The following is a 22,331-nucleotide window of genomic DNA, read 5'->3' on the forward strand; positions in this document are numbered from 1 at the left end:
TTTGTAGTGACTCGTTGGGGAAAAATTTAGTAGTGGTATGAAACTGTTGGGAATTTTCTGCGTGCAGGGAGAATTTTAGTTGGAGGAAACTCCACGTTTGCGTTGCTAGATTCAGGGCTACGCATTCGTTTATCTCCCTGGAGTTTATCAGGCGGGTAGGCATCACACCTGAGAATAGTGACAGTGGGTATGATGTTACTATGCCGTCAGGGCAGATTATTTTTACCTCGAAGGTTATTCGAGGACTGGAGTTGGAGCTACAGGGACACTCCATTCGAGCAGATGTAGTAGTTTTGCCTTTGAGTGGATTCGATTTGATTTTGGGCATGGACTGGTTGACAGTCAATGGAGCTTCGATTGATTTTAGTCGGAGATCAGTGTCGGTGAGACCTACAGTTGGCGACCCATTCACTTTTCATGCATCTCAGAGCAGTGATATTCCTCAGGTAATATCTCATATTCAGGCGAGGAAGTTGTTGAGACGGGGTTGCCATGTGACGTCCGGGGCTGAGGAGGCAGGGAGTGATCGCCGGTGCCAAGAGGTTGCACGGACAATGAGCGGCTCCTGGTAGGCTTCTAGGCGGAGGGAGACATGAATGAACCGATCCCGTGCCGGAATGAGAGGGGATTCTGAGACTGTGTAGGTATGGGACTACATAGTTGAGGAGGGCTTAAAAAGATTTCATATGTACTGCTCATATCAAGAAGGTGCATCTTCTTTTCGGAAGCTCATCACATAAGAACTCCAAAGTTAAGCGTGCTTTACTTGGGGCAATTATAGGATGGGTGACCCCCTGGGAAGTTTTCCAAGGTGCGTGTGAGTGAGGACATAAGCACGCTGAAAAGACCCGTCTTGATTTGAAGGGCTGCTGCACGCAGCCGAGAGGAATTGAGATTGGGGGGGGGATCGGGTTGGGCTGGGTACTGGGCCTGGGTCGGGTCTGGGTGTCCGGGTCGGGTTAGTAAGGTAGTGGGTCGGGTTTAGTGGGTTCGGGTCCGGGTTTGGTGGGCCGGGCTCGAGTCTTTTTATTTTTAAAATATTTTATGAATTAATGGGTTTTTGGGTCAATTAATTTGAAATAAAATTATTTGGACTCCCAAATAATTTTATTTGGACTTTTAAAATTTTAATTAAGTTAGTCCATTAATTTTATGGGCTTTTGAGCCCATAAAAGTTATTGGGCCAGTCTTTGGGCTTTCGGGCCCATTGGGCCAGATTAAGTTGTTATTGGGTTTAGAATGTTTTAATGGGCTATAATTATTTAATTGGGCTTAGATCAATTTTATTGGGTTTGAATTATTTAATTGGGCTTAGAATAATTTTATTGGGCTTAAAAATGTTAATGGGCCAGTATCAGTGTTAATGGGTCAGATTTAAGTAATTGGGCTTGAGTGTTAGGGCCAGCAGTCCAGGACTATCCATGAGAAAATTTTCACGTGTCCTGAATATATATTTAATTATTTTTTTATGCATTTAAGTTATTTTAATATTTATATGTTAGTAAGAAATTAAATTAAATATATACGAAGGACACATTTTATTCAAGTACATGCATTCATGAAATAATATTTTATGCATGATTTAATGTTTAAGGTTGAGCAAGAAAATATTTTATGTTGGAAGTTGAAGTAGTGTGACAATTTAAGGGGGATTTGTCCCCATATGATTGAAGGGCAGTTTACTGCTAATTTAAGAGGTGATTCGTCACCGGCCACGTACGTTGGTTTCCACGCTGATCAGTATTTAATGTATGATTTAAGGTTACACTACGGATACAACCATGCGATGTTAGAAAATTAATTGCTCAACATTGTTATGTATTATGTTATTTAAGTTAAGTTATGTTATGTAATTTTTAAGCATGCTCATTCATGTATATGTATGTATTAGTATTTAATTGTTTTAAATTATTTTAAACCCTTGTTATGTTAGCATGTTGGGCCTCTAGGCTCACTACACTGGTATGGTGCAGGTGAGTACGTTGAGGATGATGTTGTACCCACCGGAGGCGAGGATGTATGAGCAGACATGCAGTGACCCCGTGACCGTGATAGATGTTTGAGTCATGTGCATGTTTATTTTTGTCAGCCTGCTACATTTTATTTTATTTTTCAGTGGTTGGGAATTTTGAATATTTTATGGAATATTGTTAATCATTTTATTTATGCAGTACTTTTAATTAAATATTTGACTCAGATATTTATTTTAGTTTAAAGAATGCATTCTTATTTAAGTATTTAAGTGTTTACTTATTTATGTATTTATTTATATTAAATCTTTTAATTCTGTGCATATCTGTATGGGCATATATGTACATATTTTATTTAGTAAGTATAAAAAAAAAATTTCCGCATATTTATTTATTAAATTATAGAGTTAGGGTCGTTTCAGTTGGTATCAGAGCCATGGTCCTTGGACGGTTACTAGCCAGCTACACGGAGCTCAGAAGCCGCACTGCCAGTCTGTAAGTTTTAAATGTTTTAAATTATGTTTTATGCATGGGACACATGATTTTTGTTATAATGATTTATGAAAATGATAATTTTAAGTTATGAAAGTCTTAAAGTTAAAAAAAAAAATAGTTATGCAATGCGGTTACGTAGAGAATTTATGGAAATTACAGTATGTTTCTGAGATACGTTACACACCAGGATGACTAGAATGATATTTGTTTAAAAAATTAAGTTTGATAATTTATGAGACGTAAGTTTGACATTTAGATTTGTAGATTAAGTTATGATTTTAGATTTTAAGTTTGACAAGTTAGGAATTTTTTTTTCTTTTTGAGATTTAAGTTGAATTTTAGATATATAAATTAAGTTATGTTTTTGGGATATAAGTTTAAAAAATTAGTTTTGAAACATTTTAGTCATGTGTTATTAGACGACTAAGTTAAATCAAATTTCGAGGACGAAATTCCATTTAAGGGGGAGAGAATTGTAACGTCCGGAAATTTGCTACGTAAATCCGCATGCATAACTAAGATATTTAATAAGTTTAAAATAATGTGAAAATGTGTTAAATTATTTTTAAGTGATTATTTAAATTATGTGATTTATTTTCATGTTTTAAATATTTTTTTCGGCATTTAAATATGTTTTCTGTGGTTTATGAATTTATTTGAGAAAGTTTATTTTATGATCGCGTAGGCGGGGCCGTGGACGGACGAGATGTTTGTTTTCACCCAAAATATTTTCGGAGATTTTTAGAAGCCTTAAAATATTATTTTAAGGTATAATTTGAAGAAAATTATGGTATTTATATATATGTATATTTAGATGTCCGTTTTTACCCAAAATAAATCATTTTAATGACTTTTATTAAGTTTTAAAAATCACCTATTTTATTATTTCGAGATTTTTAAGTTTTTAGCAAATTATCATGTATTTTTTAGTTTAAATTTTAGTAATTATCTACCCAAAGTATTTATTTAAATATTTAACCTAGACTACCCAAATATTATCCTAAGATTTTCTACCCTATCTCACGCCTCAACTCCCTAGCCGCCTCCCTCAACCTTTCTCCATCATCTTCATCGTTCCAGCAAGATTTTCACAGCCCCGTAGCCGAGTTTTTAAGATTTTATATTGGTTGGAGATTTGTTCGTCCCGGAGAGCCGTACGACGCGACATAAACGTTATTTCTTGCAAATATTCATCAAGGCACGTCTCGAATCTATTCTTGGCCACCATTTAAATCATATACACTGATTTTTACTATGAACGATTTGTTAATGCATGTGTTTTCAGAATTTAAGGATATTATTCATGATTCATGCATGTAATCACGTTTTTTATGCATAAGGCTCATGTTGACGAGTTTTCTGACCACGGCTTGATCGGGACTACTGCACCTTTGTTAGGGGTCTGATCTAGGGTCCTTAGAGTCGGTTTGGAGGGCTGTTTCATGGCTGGAAAGGGCTGGAACCGGCCATATCTTCTGGTGCGCAGCAGGTCGCGCAGGTTGAGCGAGGTTGGGAGATTTGCTCGTTCTCGGTCCATAGAGCGTATTTTAGGGTGATTCCAGTTTGGTTAGAACCCCAAGACCTTGAGGAAGATGTTTCAGGTGGTTATCCGGCCGGTTATTGCCGGATATTGGCGGCCGAACGGCCGGAAGTGGCTGCTCGCGTTCTGCACGCGAGCAGAAACTAGGTCTAGAGTGTTTTGGTTCGTTATTCTTCCACAGACCACGGTTTGAGGTAAAAGTTGTTGGGTTAGAACCTTCTGGGTGTTGGCTAAGTATGAGAGGTGGTTTCACGGCCAAAGGTGGCCTGAGCAGGTGGCACGATCAGATTTTCTGAAGCCGCTCAGGGCTGCCTCGAGTTGGGCTTAGGGAGAGGTAAGCTAGGGTTGTGTCTTGTGTTTTGGCAGGCCGGGCTCCGCTTTTCGAGTCCGGGTTGGGTCTAAAATATAATGGGTCGAGTTAGTTTGGTCCAGGTCTGGGGTATATTAGTTGAACTCGGGTATTTTTATTTTAAATTAAATAAGAAATTTAGTTAATAATTTATGGGTTTGGGCTTGACTTAATTAATTAATTACACTAATTTAATATTAATTTTGGGCTTAAATAATTAATGAAGTGAGCCCACTAATTTTTCATGGGCCGTGTGATTCATGAAAATTATTGGGCCAAGTTGTTTCGGGTTTAGTAATTTTATCAGTCAAATTTATAAGTTAATGGTTAGTTAATAATTTTATTAATTTAACTTTAAGTTAATAAGTTGATGGGCCTAAATTATGTTTTTAGTGAGCCCATTAGTTTTTCATGGGCCTGGGGGCCCATGAAGCTTAATGGGCCAGGTCAGGTTGGGCTTTTGGGTTTTTGAGCCAGTCTAGGAATTTTTAAGTTTAAGTCTAGTGGTCAGCAGCTCGAACAAGTCTTTGGAAAAATAAACGTCCGTAAATATATATTTAATTCATGCATGCATTTTTATTAGATATATAAGTATGATTTTTAAGAAAATAAATTAAATATATATTTACGGACAAATTTTCATGAAATAAAGAAATAAATGATATTTTTTTAAGTTCATGCATCATGTAAGAATTTTTATGATAAGTTTAAATGTATGTTAAGAAAAATATATTTGTATGGAAGTTGAAGTGAAGGTGGAAAGTGATGTGGTTGGAGGCCGGGATACCTGGGCCCGGAGACCTTTCTAATTATGTATAAGTATGATGAGCTTATGGATCCAGCTGAGAGGGCTGGTGAAGTGGCAGCACAGAGGTGAAAACCCCACCGCCGCGTACGTTGGTTTATAGATTGATCAATCGCTCAGTATGATGCCACCGACATGGATACGACCTGTTGAGAACTAAGAAATTATGATAAGACATTTTATGAGATTTATTAAATATGATGTTTATGTTTAGCATGATGATGAAGCATTATAATTATTTATTCATGTTTATATGCATAATATTTTAAGAGCATGCACGTATAATTATTATTCACGTATTTTATATGATGTGTGATTGTGTGTGGTTTCATTTTGTTATATAAGGATAGAACGTGCTGAGCCTCTAGGCTCACTAGATTTAAATGTTGTAGGTGAGCAGAATGTTAATGAAGTTAATGTGTTCCCGACTGGTGGCGAGGGCATATGAGTATCCAGGCGGCTAGAACCCGTGACCATTGCTCTAAGATGATTTTTATGTTGAGACTAGAACATATATTTCCGCATATGTATTATTATTATAGATTTTTAGTATATGCATGGATTTTACATTTAAGTAATTATTTTCTAATTTTTCATGAATTTTTGTGAAAGAAATATTATTTAGGAATTTTATTATGACATTCTTATAAATTATTATTTAGTAATTAGTTTTAAGTATTTAATTGCATGCGTGTACCTTTATTGTATTTTTTGTGTATTTTTATTTTAAATTAAGTAAAGTTATTTTTAAGTACGATATATATATGTATGGGCATATATATATTTATATTCATTATTTTATAATAAGAGATTTAAAAAAAATTCAGTAGTAGTTTTAGGATGTTTCATTTGGTATCAGAGACGACCTCTCTTAGTACGGTATGGTTCGGGGACGAACCAAGCGGAAGCTGGTGGGCATGTGACGCCTGGGGCTGAAGAGGCAGAGAGTGATCGCCGGTGCCAAGAGGTTGCACGGACAATGAGCGGCTCCTGGTGAAACGACCCTAACTCTATAATAAATAAATATGCGGAAATTTTTTTTTTTTTTTATACTTACTAAATAAAATCTGTACATATATGCCCATACATATATGCACAAAATACAAAGATTTAAAAAATAACTAAAGTAATAATTAAACAAATAAATACTTAAATAAAAGTTGCATTCTTTAAAATAGAATAAATATCTGAGTCAAACATTTTAATTAAAAATATACTGCATAAGTGAATAAAAATTTTGCATGCACTGAAAATATTAAATAAATATTCTAGGCTCTCAACCACTGAAAGTAATAAAACGTGTCATACTAAAATATTCAAAACAACATGCATGGTGACTCAGACATCTCTCACGGTCACGGGGCCACTGCATGTCTGCTCATACGTCCTCTCCTCCGGTGGGTACAATATCATCCTCAACGTACTCACCTGCACCATACCAGTGTAGTGAGCCTAGAGGCCCAACATGCTAACATAACAAGGGTTTAAAATAATTTAAATCAATTTAATACTAATACATACATATACATGAATGAGCATGCTTAAAAATCACATAACATAACTTAACTTAAAAAAACATAAATAACATAATACATAACATTATTGAGCAATTCATTTTCTAACATAGCATGGTTGTATCCGTAGTGTAACCTTAAATCATACATTAAATACTGATCAGCGTGGAAACCTACGTACGTGGCCGGTGACGAATCACCTCTTAAATTGGCAGTAAACTGCCCTTCAATCATATGGGGACGAATCCCCCTTAAATTGTCACACTACTTCAACTTCCAACATAAAATATTTTTATTGCTCAACTTAAACATTAAATCATGCATAAAATATTATTTCATGAATGCATGTAATTGAATAAAATGTGTGTCCTTCATATATATTTAATTTAATTTTCTTACTAACATATAAATATAAAAATAACTTAAATGCATAAAAATAATTAAATATATATTCAGGACACATGCAAATTTTATCATGGATGGTCCTGGACTGCTGGCCCTAACACTCAAGTCCATTAACTTAAATTTGTCCCATTAACATACTTAAGCCCAAATAATTATTCTAAGCCCAATTAAATTAATAAAGCCCATTAAAATTTCACTAAGCCCAATAACGACTTAAACTGGCCCAATGGGCCCAAAAACCCAAAGACTGGCCCAATAAATTTTATGGGCTCAAAAGCCCATAAAATTAATGGACTAACTTAATTAAAATTTTAAAAGTTCAAATAAAATTATTTGGGAGTCCAAATAATTTTATTTCAAATTAATTGACTAAAAAACCCATTAATTCATAAAATATTTTAAAAATAAAAAGACTCGAGCCCGGCCCACCTAACCCGGACCTGGACTCACTTAATCCGATTCACTAACCTACTGACCCGGCTCGAACCCAAGAACCCGACCCGGACCACAGATAACCCTAGAACCCGAAGCCCTAGGCTCTCCTTGGCCGCGGTCGTGTGCAGCAGCCATTCCATGGCTGCTGCCGGCCTGCTCCGGCCGCCCCTGGCCGGAGCGCCACCTCCCAGACGTAGAACACGTCCGGGCGGACCTAACCTGCCCTTGCCCCAGCCCCCATGCATCCTAGACCCTCAAACCCGAAGGCCCTTCCCCCAAACCCTAACCTGCACCCTTCTCGGCCGAACTGCTTGTAATTGCTTCCTTGGGCTCGTTTGGCTCGAGCCATTCGAGCCACTCGAGTCCAGTCACTCCTAGGACACCCTAGGGACCCTAGCCAACAGTCATCCAAGCCATGGTTAGCCACAAACGTGAGCATGATTAAAAAAGCAAAGAACAATGCGCATACAACCCACCTTCAAATCGATTTTCTGAAAAAAAAAAAGTCTTAATGATTTTCGATGCATACACAACACACACGCTAATATATCTGATAGGCACGAAAGTATAGAAGGAAATCATGCCTTTCACCGAAGAAGTCGATTAGCACGCACGTAGGACGTTTCCGGGACGACGGGGCGACAACGACGAGCTTTGGTCCTTCAAAAGTGGGGCTATGGTGTTCTTCCTTGGCTTGCTAGGTGGAGAAGATGAATATGGAGAATGGAGGCGGCTAAGGGGGGTGAACGATCGGCTAAGGGGTTTGGGGTAGATTAGGTTTAGAGTTTTATTTTAACTAAAATAGATTTTAGGATAATTAAAATATAAATAATGATTTTAATACTAAAATATAAAATTTATAAGTCCAACTAATACTTAAAAATCTGATACTAAAAATAAAATCCCGAAATATTAAATTAAGGGAATTTTAAAAATAATTAAAAGTCATTATTTTGGCTAATTTTTGATAAAAAGGACTCCTAAAATTATATAAAATCAAATACTAAAAATTTTGAGATAATAAAACTCAAAATAATATTTTAAGGCTCTAAAAAGGCTCATAAAATAATTTGGCTAGAAAGTTGTCATCTCGTCCGTCCACGGTCCCGTCTACGCGATCAAATAATTAAAATACTAAAAATCATAAAAATTACTAATTATGGGTTAAATGCTTAAAAATAACTTAAATCATGCACAAATAATTCATATAATTATTTAACCCCTAAATCATAAATTTAAATAATTAAATATCCTAATTATGCAGGCGGATTTACGTAATTAAAATACCGGGTGTTACAATTCTCCCCCCCTTAAATTGAATTTCGTCATCGAAATTAAAGTACTTACCCGAACAACTCCGGGTAGCGAGTCCTCATGTCTGCCTCGGTCTCCCAAGTAGCTTCCTCCTTCGAGTGATTCAGCCACTGGACTCTGACCATCGGTATGACCCGCGTCCTAAGCCTCCGATCCTCCCTTGCCAAGATCCGTACTGGCCTCTCCTCATACACTAGATCTGGTGGCAACTGTAAGGGCTCGAAATCCAACACATGCGACAGGTTGGAGACATATCTCCGAAGCATGGATACATGGAAAACGTTGTGCACTGCCGCTAGCCCTGGAGGTAGAGCTAAACGGTAGGCCAACGTGCCAACTCTCTCTAAGATCTCGAATGACCCTATATACCTCGGGTTAAGCTTGCCTCTCCAGCCAAAACGCACTACTCCCTTCATAGGTGACACCTTCAGAAATACGTGATCACCTACAGCAAACTCCAAATCTCGTCGTCTGGCATCTGCATAACTCTTCTGACGACTCTGAGCAGTCCTCATCCTATCTCAAATCTGAGTCACAATGTCAGCTGTCTGCTGCACAATCTCAGGACCCAGCAAAATCCGCTCACCAACCTCATCCCAATGCACAGGAGATCTGCATCTCCTCCCATACAATGCTGCATAAGGAGCCATACCTATAGACGACTGAAAGCTGTTGTTATAGGTAAACTCCACTAATGGCAGTCTAGTCTCCTAAGAGCCCCGAAAATCAATGACACAAGCTCTCAGAAGATCCTCAAGAACCTGGATCACCCTCTCAGACTGACCATCTTTCTGGGGATGAAATGCTGTACTGAACAAAAGTCTCGTCCCCAACGCTGTGTGCAGACTCTTCCAAAACGCTGATGTGAATCTCGGATCTCTGTCTGACACAATCGACACTGGTATGCCATGCAGTCTAACAATCTCTCTGATGTAAAGCTCTGCATACTGTGTCAAAGTATAAGTAGTCCTCACCGGCAAGAAATGAGCTGACTTGGTGAGTCTATCCACAATCACCCAAATCGCTGTACAACCTCTGGTACTCCTCGGTAAGCCAACCACAAAGTTCGTCGTAATATTCTCCCATTTCCATTCCGGAATAGGGAGAGGTCTAAGAAGTCCTGCTGGACGCTGATGCTCTGCCTTGACTTGCTGACAAGTCAAGCACTCTGACACCACTCTCCCGATGTCACTCTTCATCCCGGGCCACCAATACAATAGCTGCAAATCTTTGTACTTCTTCGTACTTCCGGGGTGAATGGAGTACGGAGATGTGTGAGCCTCTGCTAAAATCTCAGCTCTCAACTGATCGACGTTCGGTACCCACATCCTACCACGGTACTGAACGATACCATCCTCCACTGTATACAAGAGATTACCTCTAGCCTCATCTCTCTGTCTCCATCGCTGTAACTCCTCATCAGTGGACTGTCCCTCTCTAATCCGATCTCGCAGAACTGGCTGCACCGTCAACACTGACAAGCTCGGTGCATGGCCACTCGGATAACACTCCAAGCCAAATCTCTGAATCTCGTTCTGTAGTGGTAACTGTACGGTCAAACATGATACCACTGACGACTTCCGGCTCAAAGCATCGGCCACTACATTAGCTTTACCCGGATGGTAGCTAATGTCACAATCATAGTCTTTCACCAACTCCAACCATCTGCGCTGTCTCTTGTTCAACTTCTTCTGTGTGAAGAAGTACTTGAGACTCTTGTGGTCTGTGAAAATCTTGCACTTCTCGCCATACAGATAGTGCCTCCAGATTTTCAAAGCAAAAACCACTGCTGCCAACTCCAAGTCATGCGTCGGGTAGTTCTGCTCATGAATCTTCAACTGTCTCGACGCATACGCAATAAACTTACCACACTGCATAAGAACTGCGCCTAAACCAAGTTTAGACGCGTCGGTGTACACCACTAACTCCTCGTGTGGTACTGTCATCGCTAACACTGGTGCTGTAGTAAGTGCTTCCTTCAACTAATCGAAGCTCCTCTGACAGTCTGAACTCCAGATAAACTTCGCATTCTTCTTGGTCAAGGAAGTCAAGGGTACTGCAATAGAGGAAAAACCCTTGATGAACTTCCTGTAGTATCCGGCCAAACCCAAGAAACTGCGAATCTCTGAAGCATTCTTCGGAATGCCCCAATTCTGCACTGCCTCAACCTTAGACTGATCGACTGCAATCCCATCTATCGAAATAATGTGGCCAAGAAATGCCACCTGCTCAAGCCAAAACTCGCACTTGCTGAACTTGGCATACAAACGATGCTCCCTCAAAGTCTGCAAGGCGGTCTGAAGATGCTGTCTATGCTCCCCGATGCTCCTAGAATAGATCAAAATATCATCAATAAAGACTATGATGAACTGATCTAAATACGGCTGAAGGACTCGGTTCATGAGATCCATGAAAACCGCTGGAGCATTGGTCATCCCAAATGGCATCACTAAGAACTCGTAATGCCCATATCGTGTCCGGAAAGCAGTCTTGGACACATCTGCTTCTCTAACACGCAACTGATGATAACCAGATCGCAGATCGATCTTGGAGAACACTGAAGCTCCCTGCAACTGGTCAAATAAATCCTCTATCCTCGGCAGTGGATACTTGTTCTTCACTGTGACCCTGTTAAGCTCTCGATAATCGATTCACAGTCTCATACTGCCATCCTTCTTCTTCACAAACAACACCGGAGCTCCCCAAGGAGAAAAGCTAGGTCGAACAAAGCCTTTCTCTAACAACTCCTGAATCTGCTCCTTCAACTCTTTCATCTCGGTAGGAGCAAGCCTGTATGGTGCCTTAGAGATAGGCACGGTGTCTGGCACTAAGTCGATGCTGAACTCCACCTCTCTCACTGGTGGAATTCCGGCAACCTCCTCCGGAAAGACATCCGGAAAGTCACGAACCACCTCTATCTCTGATAATGATCTGCTAGATGGCTCTGAAGTCGTGACAATACTCGCTAGAAACCCCTGGCAACCCCGTCTCAACAGCTTCCTTGCCTGAATATAAGATATCACCTGAGGAATATCGCTGCTCTGAGATGCATGAAAGGTGAACGGGTCGCCCACTGCAGGTCTCACTGACACTGATCTCCGACGAAAATCAATCGAAGCTCCATTGACTGTCAACCAGTCCATACCCAAAATAAGATCAAATCCACTCAAAGGTAACACTACTACATCTGCTCGAATGGAGTGTCCCTGCAGCTCTAACTCCAGTCCTCGAATAACCTTCGAGGTAGAAATAATCTGTCCTGACGGCATAGTAACATCATACCCACTGTCACTACTCTCAGGTGTGATGCCTACCCGTCTGATAAACTCCAGGGAGATAAACGAATGCGTAGCCCCTGAATCTAGCAACGCAAACGTGGAGTTGCCTCCAACTAGAATTCTCCCTGCACGCAGAAAATTCCCAACAGTTTCATACCACTACTAAATTTTCCCAACGAGTCACTACAAGTTCTTAATTCTAATCACAAGTAAAACATGCTTCCTATTCTAACATGCAGTCAAAGAACCCAAATAACAAGAATTCCAAATTAAAGACTAAATTTTTAAACCAAGGGAAAAATTATTAAAATGCTAGGGATAAGATATACCGGTGATCAAGGAGGTGTCTGGATCTACCTCCTCAGCCTGCATCACAAACACCCTACCAGCGGTGTTCTTTTTCCTGGGGCAATTAGCTATCTGATGCCCCGGCTCCCTACAGTGGAAGCAAACTCCTGCTCCCAATAGGCAAGGTCCCGAATGCATCTTCTGGCACTTCGGGCAAGTGGGATAAGCTATGGCATTAGGGGCCCCGCCCCTCTGCTGCTGTGGCCTCTGCTGCTGATTCGGGCCCTTAGCCGGCCCGGTATACTGCTTCTTCGCAGGAGGCTGCGAAGATGGTCGCTGGTATGCAGCCTGAAACTGCCTCTTCCCCTGATGCTCCCTCTGGATCTCTCTCCGACCCTCCTCGGAACGCAAGGCTCTACTGACTGCAGACTCATAAGTAAGAACGTCTGCCATGCGAACATCGTGCTTGATATCCGCCCTCAAACCCTCTACAAACTGCCTCAACTTCTCAGGTGGACTATCTGAAATCATAGGCACAAAACGACAGCCCCGTTCGAACTGGCTCACGTACTCCACAACAGACTTGTCCCCCTGTCGGAGACTCATGAACTCACGGATCATGCGGCTGCGCACATCCTCAGTAAAGTACTTGGCGTAGAAGATACGCCTAAACTCTGTCCACGTCAGTGTAGGCAAGTGAACTCCCCTAGCTGCACCCTCCCACCAAAGGGCTGCATCTCCTCTCATCATGTAAGTCGCACAGTTCACCCTGTCGGTGTCTGTGATCCCCATATAATCAAAGATGGACTCAAGAGAGCGAATCCATCCCTCAGCCACCAAAGGATCGGTGGTACCAACAAACTCCTTAGGTCTCTTCTTCTGGAACCTCTCAGCCACGTCCTCCTCATGGGATAGTCTGGGACGTGCAGCCTGCTGCTCCAACAGAGCAGTAATCCCCGCCATCATAGTAGCATTGGCCTGCTCCAATGCTGATAAAGGGTTCTGCGGAGGTGGCGGTGGAGGTGGAGGTGGAGGTCTCCCACGTCTGTTAACTGGTCTTGGAGGCATTCTGCACCACCACATATTTATTTACGTAAATCGCCATGCATAACTAAGTAGTTTAAAAATTAATGCTAACTTAAATCCTTAAAATAAATCATACTATAAACACTTAAAACTTACAGACCGGTAGCGTGGATTTCTGAGCTCGCATAGCAGTAATGACCACTCCGAGGACCGTGCTCTGATACCAACTGAAACGACCCTAACTCTATAATAAATAAATATGCGGAAAAAAAAAATTTTTTTATACTTACTAAATAAAATCTGTACATATATGCCCATACATATATGCACAAAATACAAAGATTTAAAAAATAACTAAATTAATAATTAAACAAATAAATACTTAAATAAAAGTTGCATTCTTTAAAATAGAATAAATATCTGAGTCAAACATTTAATTAAAAATATACTGCATAAGTGAATAAAAAGTTTGCATGCACTGAAAATATTAAATAAATATTCTAGGCTCTCAACCACTGAAAATAATAAAACGTGTCATACTAAAATATTCAAAACAACATGCATGGTGGCTCAGACATCTCTCACGGTCACGGGGCCACTGCATGTCTGCTCATACGTCCTCGCCTCCGGTGGGTACAATATCATCCTCAACGTACTCACCTGCACCATACCAGTGTAGTGAGCCTAGAGGCCCAACATGCTAACATAACAAGGGTTTAAAATAATTTAAATCAATTTAATACTAATACATACATATACATGAATGAGCATGCTTAAAAATCACATAACATAACTTAACTTAAATAAACATAAATAACATAATACATAACATTATTGAGCAATTCATTTTCTAACATAGCATGGTTGTATCCGTAGTGTAACCTTAAATCATACATTAAATACTGATCAGCGTGGAAACCTACGTACGTGGTCGGTGACGAATCGCCTCTTAAATTGGCAGTAAACTGTCCTTCAATTATATGGGGACGAATCCCCCTTAAATTGTCACACTACTTCAACTTCCAACATAAAATATTTTTATTGCTCAACTTAAACATTAAATCATGCATAAAATATTATTTCATGAATGCATGTAATTGAATAAAATGTGTGTCCTTCATATATATTTAATTTAATTTTCTTACTAACATATAAATATAAAAATAACTTAAATGCATAAAAATAATTAAATATATATTCAGGACACATGCAAATTTTATCATGGATGGTCCTGGACTGCTGGCCCTAACACTCAAGCCCATTAACTTAAATCTGGCCCATTAACATACTTAAGCCCAAATAATTATTCTAAGCCCAATTAAATTAATAAAGCCCATTAAAATTTCACTAAGCCCAATTGTTGAATCCAATATTTTGGTGATAACAAACAACAACTCATTGTATAGGAATGTGCAGCCAATCATTGTATTTCAGGAAAGCCTTTCAACCGCCTTGCTCTCGACCGGCTGAAGATACAAAGATAAATCCATCTATCGGAAGCTTGTCAACCGCCTATGTCTCTTGACCGGTTGAAGTCTCAAGCCTATCGACTGGTTATTCAAACCAGCAGAGGACAAATATCTCTACCAGTAGAATGCCAACTGCCTATCAAGATATCTCGTGACAAGTACCTGTGACAAGATGTTCTTTGCAGGATCCTTTATTAAAAGCAGAACCGGCGTATCAGAAGATTTGTTGACTCCTGCAAATCAAGACAACAGATTGTACCAAAATGGCAAAAACACAGAATGACTGCAGATAAAGCATTCGACCGTTTATTCCAGTTTTGGACCCTGGAAGTTGTCTGCAGTGTACGATCCTCATGCAGAATCATCAATGCATTTATGAGCATTAAATGTGCATTCAATGCAGCATCAGAACGTTCAAAATAAAGACGTTGATGATTGACCTATTTAAAGGGAGGATTGCTCAACAACAAGAACAAGAAGGACGAACACGAAAAGAGATACAACAACAAGTGATACGAGACAACTAAGAGAGACAAGCAATTCAGAGAAATCTCAATCACTTGAGTAATATCAGAAGTCCTCATCTGATATACTTGAGCACTCTTTCAAGATTATTCATCTGCTGCTCAAATAAACCCTCGCCTACAAGTTCACGTATCTGATCATCAAGGATCATCTTAGGGTTTTCAAGCCTCTCGACCGCTCTGCAGTTTGAGAAGCTCAACTCAACTATACCCAGTGTTGAAGAGACTTGAAGCTGCTCTGAAAGCTTCCACCAGTCTGATAAGAACTGAGAATCTTATCTGTGTAAATCTAGGAGTTTCGGATTAGGCATTGGATAAGTCCTAAGTCTGAAGTGGGTGTATTACAAGACGTTGTAATAACCAAAGTCTTCTAGTGAATTCCTTCCTAAGTGGAAGAAGGGGAGACGTAGAAGGATTAAGCCTTCGAACTTCCATAAAATCGTGCTTTAGCCTTTACTGCCATTTATCTTACATTCTGCTCATACTTTGCATTATAAACTTTGCATCACTAAAACCTCTGAACTATTTCCGCACTATTTAAGTTGTTCAAAACGTTTTAGAAGTTGAGAAAACAGATTAAGTGAACTAAACCTCACTTGATCATTTTAAAAGAAGAAGAAGAAAGTTTCAGAGTGTATTCACCCCCCCCCCCCCCCTTTACCCTCTGAACCGATCCCAACAAGTGGTATCAGAGCGGGTTCCTTTCTCAACTGCTGATCTAAAGTTTTAAAATCATGACTTCTTTCAACAGAATTCCTATGTTTTCTAAAGAAGAGTATGATGATTGGAAAATTCGCATGCAGGCACATCTTGCAGCACAGGATGATGACATGCTATATGTCATAACAGACGGTCCTATCAAAATTATGAAGGTCAACCCAGCTCTAGCCGATGGTGCAGGACAAATGATTGAGAAACCAAGAGCTGAGTGGACCACTGAGGACAAAAAGAAGGCCAATCTTGACAATGTGGCCCGGGACATCCTATACAAAACACTGGACAAGAATATGTTCAGCAAAATCAAGTCATGCTCCACAGCAAAGGAGATTTGGGAGAAACTCACTCAGCTGTGTGAAGGGAATGACCAGACAAAGGAAAACAAGCTCATCTTGGCCATTCAGAAATATGACAACGCCAAAATGAAGCCAGGGGAAACCATGGCTGAATTTGATGAACGGTTCAGTAGTATCATTTGTGATCTTATTGCTTTAGGTAAAACTTATACTAACCGTGAAATTGCTGTGAAGGTTATGAGAGCTTTGCCCAAAGAATGGGAGATCAAGACGGTGGCCATGAGAGAGTCAAAAGACTTGAGCAAGGTTGAGCTGCATGATCTCTTTGCAGATCTCAAAGCCTACGAGTTCGAGCTCAACATGAGAACAGAAGATGAACCATCTACCTCTCAACCAACCAAGGCCTTAACCTCAACCGTGATACGTCCACCGGTCGAGGAAGCTCCAAAGAGATCAGCTGAGCAAATCAGCAATGAAGCAATGACACTCTTTGTCAAGAAATTTGGTAAATTTATGCGTAAAAACAATTCTAAATTTAAAAACTATCATAAATCGGACCATACAAACGATGGTCCCACTTGTTTTAACTGTGGCAAGCCAGGCCACTTCATTGCAGAGTGCACCAAGCCTAAAAGCAATTATCAGAAACAATTTTCTGAAAGAAGAAGGGGCAAGGAGGACAAGAGGATCTCTAGAAAAGGAAGAGACCAAAGGGTTCTAGTAGCAGACGAAAGCAAGAGCAAGTGGGCTGAGTCTGACTCTGACAACTCCAATACCGGAAGCTCTTCAGATGACAGCGATGATGAAAAGGTGGAATGCCTTATGGCTGACATCGAAGAAGAAGCTGAGGAGGTATTTGACTTTGGCTCACCTGAATTTACTCACAGTGATTTGGTTACTGCTTTACACGAAATGGCTAATGAATACAAAGCATTATCCAAGGAGTTCGAGGAAGTAAAGGCAGAAAGAGCCGACCTAAAAGATAAGTCAAGCAAATCAAGCTGCATGCAGTAAAAAAAGCTTGATGGTCTTAAGGTCAAGCTAAGTCTGCTGGCTACTGAGAACGACACCTTGAAAAGAGTATTCCAAGCTACCTTGATTGAGAATAAAAAACTTCTTGAAACCATTAAGGCTTGGAATAAATCTTCTGTAACCATTGACAAGATTCAAGAAATCCAAAGACCGGCACATGATAAGACCGGTCTAGGGTTTGGAACTAATGAACAGTCTATGGAGTCCTGTATTCAGTCAAGCCTGGACAAAGGCAATCTTAACAAAATAAGATTCGTCAGGTCCAGCACGATATATGAACACGATAAGTGCAGCTTTGACAAAAATCAGAAAGTATCTAACGAACGAAGCTCTAAGCATAGAGGGCTGGGATATGTTGATCCCCAGATTTCTAATCAAAGAGGAACTTGGATCAAACCTAAACCTAATGAAAGAAGAAAGGGAAACCAATCTAATCTCAAAAGGCCATGGAATGAGCCTAACTACTCTAAGAAAAGATGGTCAAAGGAGAAGCCTTACCAGTACTTTAATTGCAGGCCAGTTCAAAAGAGGTACAGGCTAACTGATAAAAATCAAAAGAGCAAGCAGCACACAGCAACCTCACAAGCACACACATATACTGCCTATCGACCGCACAGATTTCTGGACACACACACGGGCAAACCTGTAAGGGTGTTCCAGGTGTGTATCCCGAAAGGGCTAATCCGACCTGGACCCTACTAGATATGGGTACCAAAAGTTCTTCACTCTTTGCAGGTACTAAAAGTCCAAACTGGCGAGAAAACCACCTCTATCAAGGACACTACCTGGTATTTAGATAGCGGTTGTTCACGACACATGACAGGGAATCCAGAACTTCTAACAGAAGTGGTGTTGTGCAAAGGACCAAAGATCAGCTTTGGAAACAACTCCAAAGGTAAAACCGTGGGTAAGGGTAAGATTATCCATGGTAACATCATTATTAAAGATGTGTTACTTGTTGACAAACTATGCTATAATTTGATAAGTATTGGTCAACTATGTGACAATGATCATTCGGTCGAGTTTCACAAACATACTTGCATCATAAAAAATATCAAAGGTGAGACTCTTATGACCGGTGTACGAGACCTAAACACCTACAAGGTAAACTGGTCCTGCTCACACATTTCTTCACCTACTTGTCTTACTGCTCATCATGATAAACATTGGTTGTGGCATAAGCGATTAAATCATCTAAATTTTAAGTCCATTTCTAACTTGAGGAAGCATGAGTTGGTTTCTGGACTGCCCGAAGGAGATTTTATAAAAGACAAAGTTTGTCCTGCTTGTCAACTAGGAAAGCAGGTGAGAGCAACTTTTAAAAATAAAGGGTGTATGTCTTCTTCCAAATGTTTAGACTTACTTCACATGGACCTATTTGGTCCTATACCAGTAAGAAGCTTAGGGGGAATGAGATATGCTCTTGTTGTTATAGATGACTTTTCTCGATTTACTTGGGTCATCTTTCTCTCTTCAAAAGATCAAACTGCACCTCACCTAATTAAGCTTTTTAAACGTTTGCAAAATGAACAATCCACTGTGATAGATAGGATCAGGAGTGATAGAGGGACTGAATTTTTAAACACTACTCTTATGACCTATCTAGATGATCTGGGAATCAAGCATGAGTTGTCAGCTGCTAGATCCCCACAGCAAAATGGGGTGGCTGAAAGAAGGAACCGTACTTTAAAAGAAGCAGCCAGAACTATGATTGCTGATTCAAATGTTTCTCAAAGGCTTTGGGCAGAAGCAGTTAACACAGCTTGCTATACTCAAAACAGATCTATGATTAATAAACGATTTAACAAAACTCCATATGAGATCTGGAATGGCACAAAACCTGATATTTCATACTTCAAAATTTTTGGGTGCAAATGCTTTATCCACAACAATGGCAAAAACCTGATATTTCATACTTCAAAATTTTTGGTGCAAATGCTTTATCCACAACAATGGCAAAAACCATTTGACAGCCTTCGATGCCAAAGCAGACGAAGGAACTTTTATTGGTTACTCAGCCGTTAGCAGAGCTTATCGAGTGTTCAATCAAAGATCACTAACGGTCGAGGAAACCATTCATGTTGTTTTTGATGAATCTACTCTTTGTACAGAACAAACTCAAGGGAGCATAAATGATCTGAGTCACAGATTGAAAAACACAAATATACAAGAAGAGAGTGACAGTGATCTATATCCTCCAAAGAAGGATGATCCAGCTCCCTCTACCGTTTGTGATCAAACAAGGCCAGAAGTGGATCCACCGGTTGATAACGATCATCCTGCCAATGATGATCCAGTAAACGAGGACGTTCATCAACCAATTGATGACAACCCTTTAGGGAATTATTTTAGGTGGAACAAAAATCATCCACCTGGGTTGGTCATAGGTGACCCTTCTGCGCCTCGAAAAACACGTGGTCAAATGATTAATGAATTCTTGCATGCAGCTTTCATATCTCAGGTAGAGCCCAAGAAGATAGATGAAGCCCTATCAGATGCCAGCTGGATCGAGGCAATGCAAGAAGAACTGAATCAATTCACCCGCAACAATGTCTGGCATCTAGTTCCTCGACCGGAAAATCAAAATGTGATTGGAACTAGATGGGTGTTTCGTAACAAGCTCGATGAACATGGCACTGTTGTACGTAACAAAGCTCGACTTGTTGCTCAAGGATTCAGACAAGAAGAAGGCATAGACTTTGAGGAATCTTTCGCGCCAGTTGCAAGACTAGAAGCAATCCGCATCTTTCTTGCCTATGCAGCTTTTAAGGATTTTAAAGTCTATCAAATGGATGTCAAGTCTGCATTCCTCAATGGTCTACTTCAAGAAGAGGTGTACGTTGAACAACCACCAGGTTTTGTCAATCCTACTCATCCTCAATATATCTATAAACTTGACAAAGCTCTTTATGGATTAAAACAAGCACCACGTGCTTGGTATGACACTTTACTAAAATTTTTACTGGAACATGATTTCCAAATTAGAACGGTCGATAAGACCCTGTTTAAATTTGTAAAAGGTGATCATGTGTTATTAGTACAAATATATGTTGATGACATTATATTTGGGTCAACTAACCCCAAGTTGTGTTCAAAGTTTTCTAAGCTAATGCAGGAGAAGTTTGAAATGAGCATGATGGGCGAGCTAAACTTCTTTCTTGGACTTCAAGTGAAGCAACTTGAAACTGGAATATTTATCAATCAGTCCAAGTATACCAAGGAATTGGTAAAGAAGTTTGGAATGGAACAATGCTCAACTGCATCTACCCCCATGAGTACATCAATCAAGCTTGATAAAGATGAAGGGGGAATTCCGGTCGAGGTAACCATGTATCGAGGCCTTATTGGCTCATTGCTTTATTTGACTGCCAGTCGACCGGATATTATGTATTCAGTCTGTCTATGTGCTAGATTTCAAGCAGCACCTAAGCAATCTCATTTCATTGCCGCCAAACGAATAATTAAATATATTAAAGAAACTACTAATGTGGGTCTTTGGTATCCCAAAGATTCAAGACTTAATCTTATTGGCTATTCAGATGCAGATTATGCAGGGTGTAGAATTGATCGCAAAAGTAAAAGCGGCACATGTCAATTCCTTGGAGATAGACTGATTTCGTGGTCAAATAAGAAGCAGACATCAATTGCTACCTCGATCGCCGAAGCAGAATACCTTGCTGCTGGCAGCTGTTGTGCTCAAATACTCTGGATTCAACAGCAGCTTAAGGATTATGGAATCCGGTCGAGTGAAGCTCCAATCTACTGTGACAATACAAGTGTCATAGCCATCACTCACAATCCAGTGATGCACTCTAGGACAAAGCACATTGATTTCAGGCATCACTTTATCCGAGATCATGTCTTAAAGAAGGAAATTAAGCTGGAATACATCTCTACCGATCAGCAAGCAGCAGACATATTCACCAAGCCTCTACCGGACGCTAAGTTTTCTTATTTTCGAAATATTCTTGGCTTAGCAGATCTGAGTTAGTATGCATGTGTTTAGGGGGAATAATTGCCATTATGACATTAATAGCTTAGCTTTTACACTGTCATAAATATTGACACTATGCAAGCTACTCTACTTGCTCATCTCGATGCAAAGATTGACAATATGCAAGCCTGCCTTGGCACTCAACTTACTGAAGTCATCGTTCGACTCAACCAAGGTGATGCCAAAAAGGGGGAAGAAGAGCAACGTAGAGCAGCAGAGGCAAGAAGACGAGAAGAAGAGTCCAGAAGAAAAGAAGAAGCCGACAGAAGAAGAAGAGAAGGCGATAGGTCGGGAGGAGCCAGTTGGTTCAAAAGATGAACAACTTGTCTTTTCTTCACTTATCTCAGCTGCATCTCATTTTGCCTTTCTTTTGTAGGTGTAATAAAAATGTTTATTGTACTTAATGAAATTCATTCTCTCAATGAAGTTCATTTTACTGCTTTCATATTATTCTTGGGGCACTTAAGTTTTGTCATCACCAAAAAGGGGGAAATTGTTGAATCCAATATTTTGGTGATAACAAACAACAACTCATTGTATAGGAATGTGCTGCCAATCATTGTATTTCAGGAAAGCCTTTCAACCGCCTTGCTCTCGACCGGCTGAAGATACAAAGATAAATCCATCTACCGGAAGCTTGTCAACCGCCTATGTCTCTTGACCGGTTGAAGTCTCAAGCCTATCGACTGGTTATTCAAACCAGCAGAGGACAAATATCTCTACCAGTAGAATGCCAACTGCCTATCAAGATATCTCGTGACAAGTACCTGTGACAAGATGTTCTTTGCAGGATCCTTTATTAAAAGCAGAACCGGCGTATCAGAAGATTTGTTGACTCCTGCAAATCAAGACAACAGATTGTACCAAAATGGCAAAAACA

At 39.9% G+C, this 22,331-nt stretch overlaps 1 protein-coding gene across 1 annotated transcript in view; it reads left to right on the plus strand.

Annotated features, from left to right (window-relative positions):
* Nucleotides 1-21,833, plus strand: part of LOC140878204 (uncharacterized) — a 66,677-nt gene extending 44,844 nt beyond the window's left edge. The window contains exon 7 of the mRNA XM_073281815.1: nucleotides 21,828-21,833. Within this exon, the coding sequence (XP_073137916.1) occupies nucleotides 21,828-21,833 (6 nt within the window). The remainder of the gene's footprint in view (nucleotides 1-21,827) is intronic.
* Nucleotides 21,834-22,331: the final 498 nt, after the last annotated feature.

The sequence above is a fragment of the Henckelia pumila genome, chromosome 2, assembly GCF_033568475.1.
Source record: "Henckelia pumila isolate YLH828 chromosome 2, ASM3356847v2, whole genome shotgun sequence".
Lineage (NCBI taxonomy): Eukaryota > Viridiplantae > Streptophyta > Magnoliopsida > Lamiales > Gesneriaceae > Henckelia > Henckelia pumila.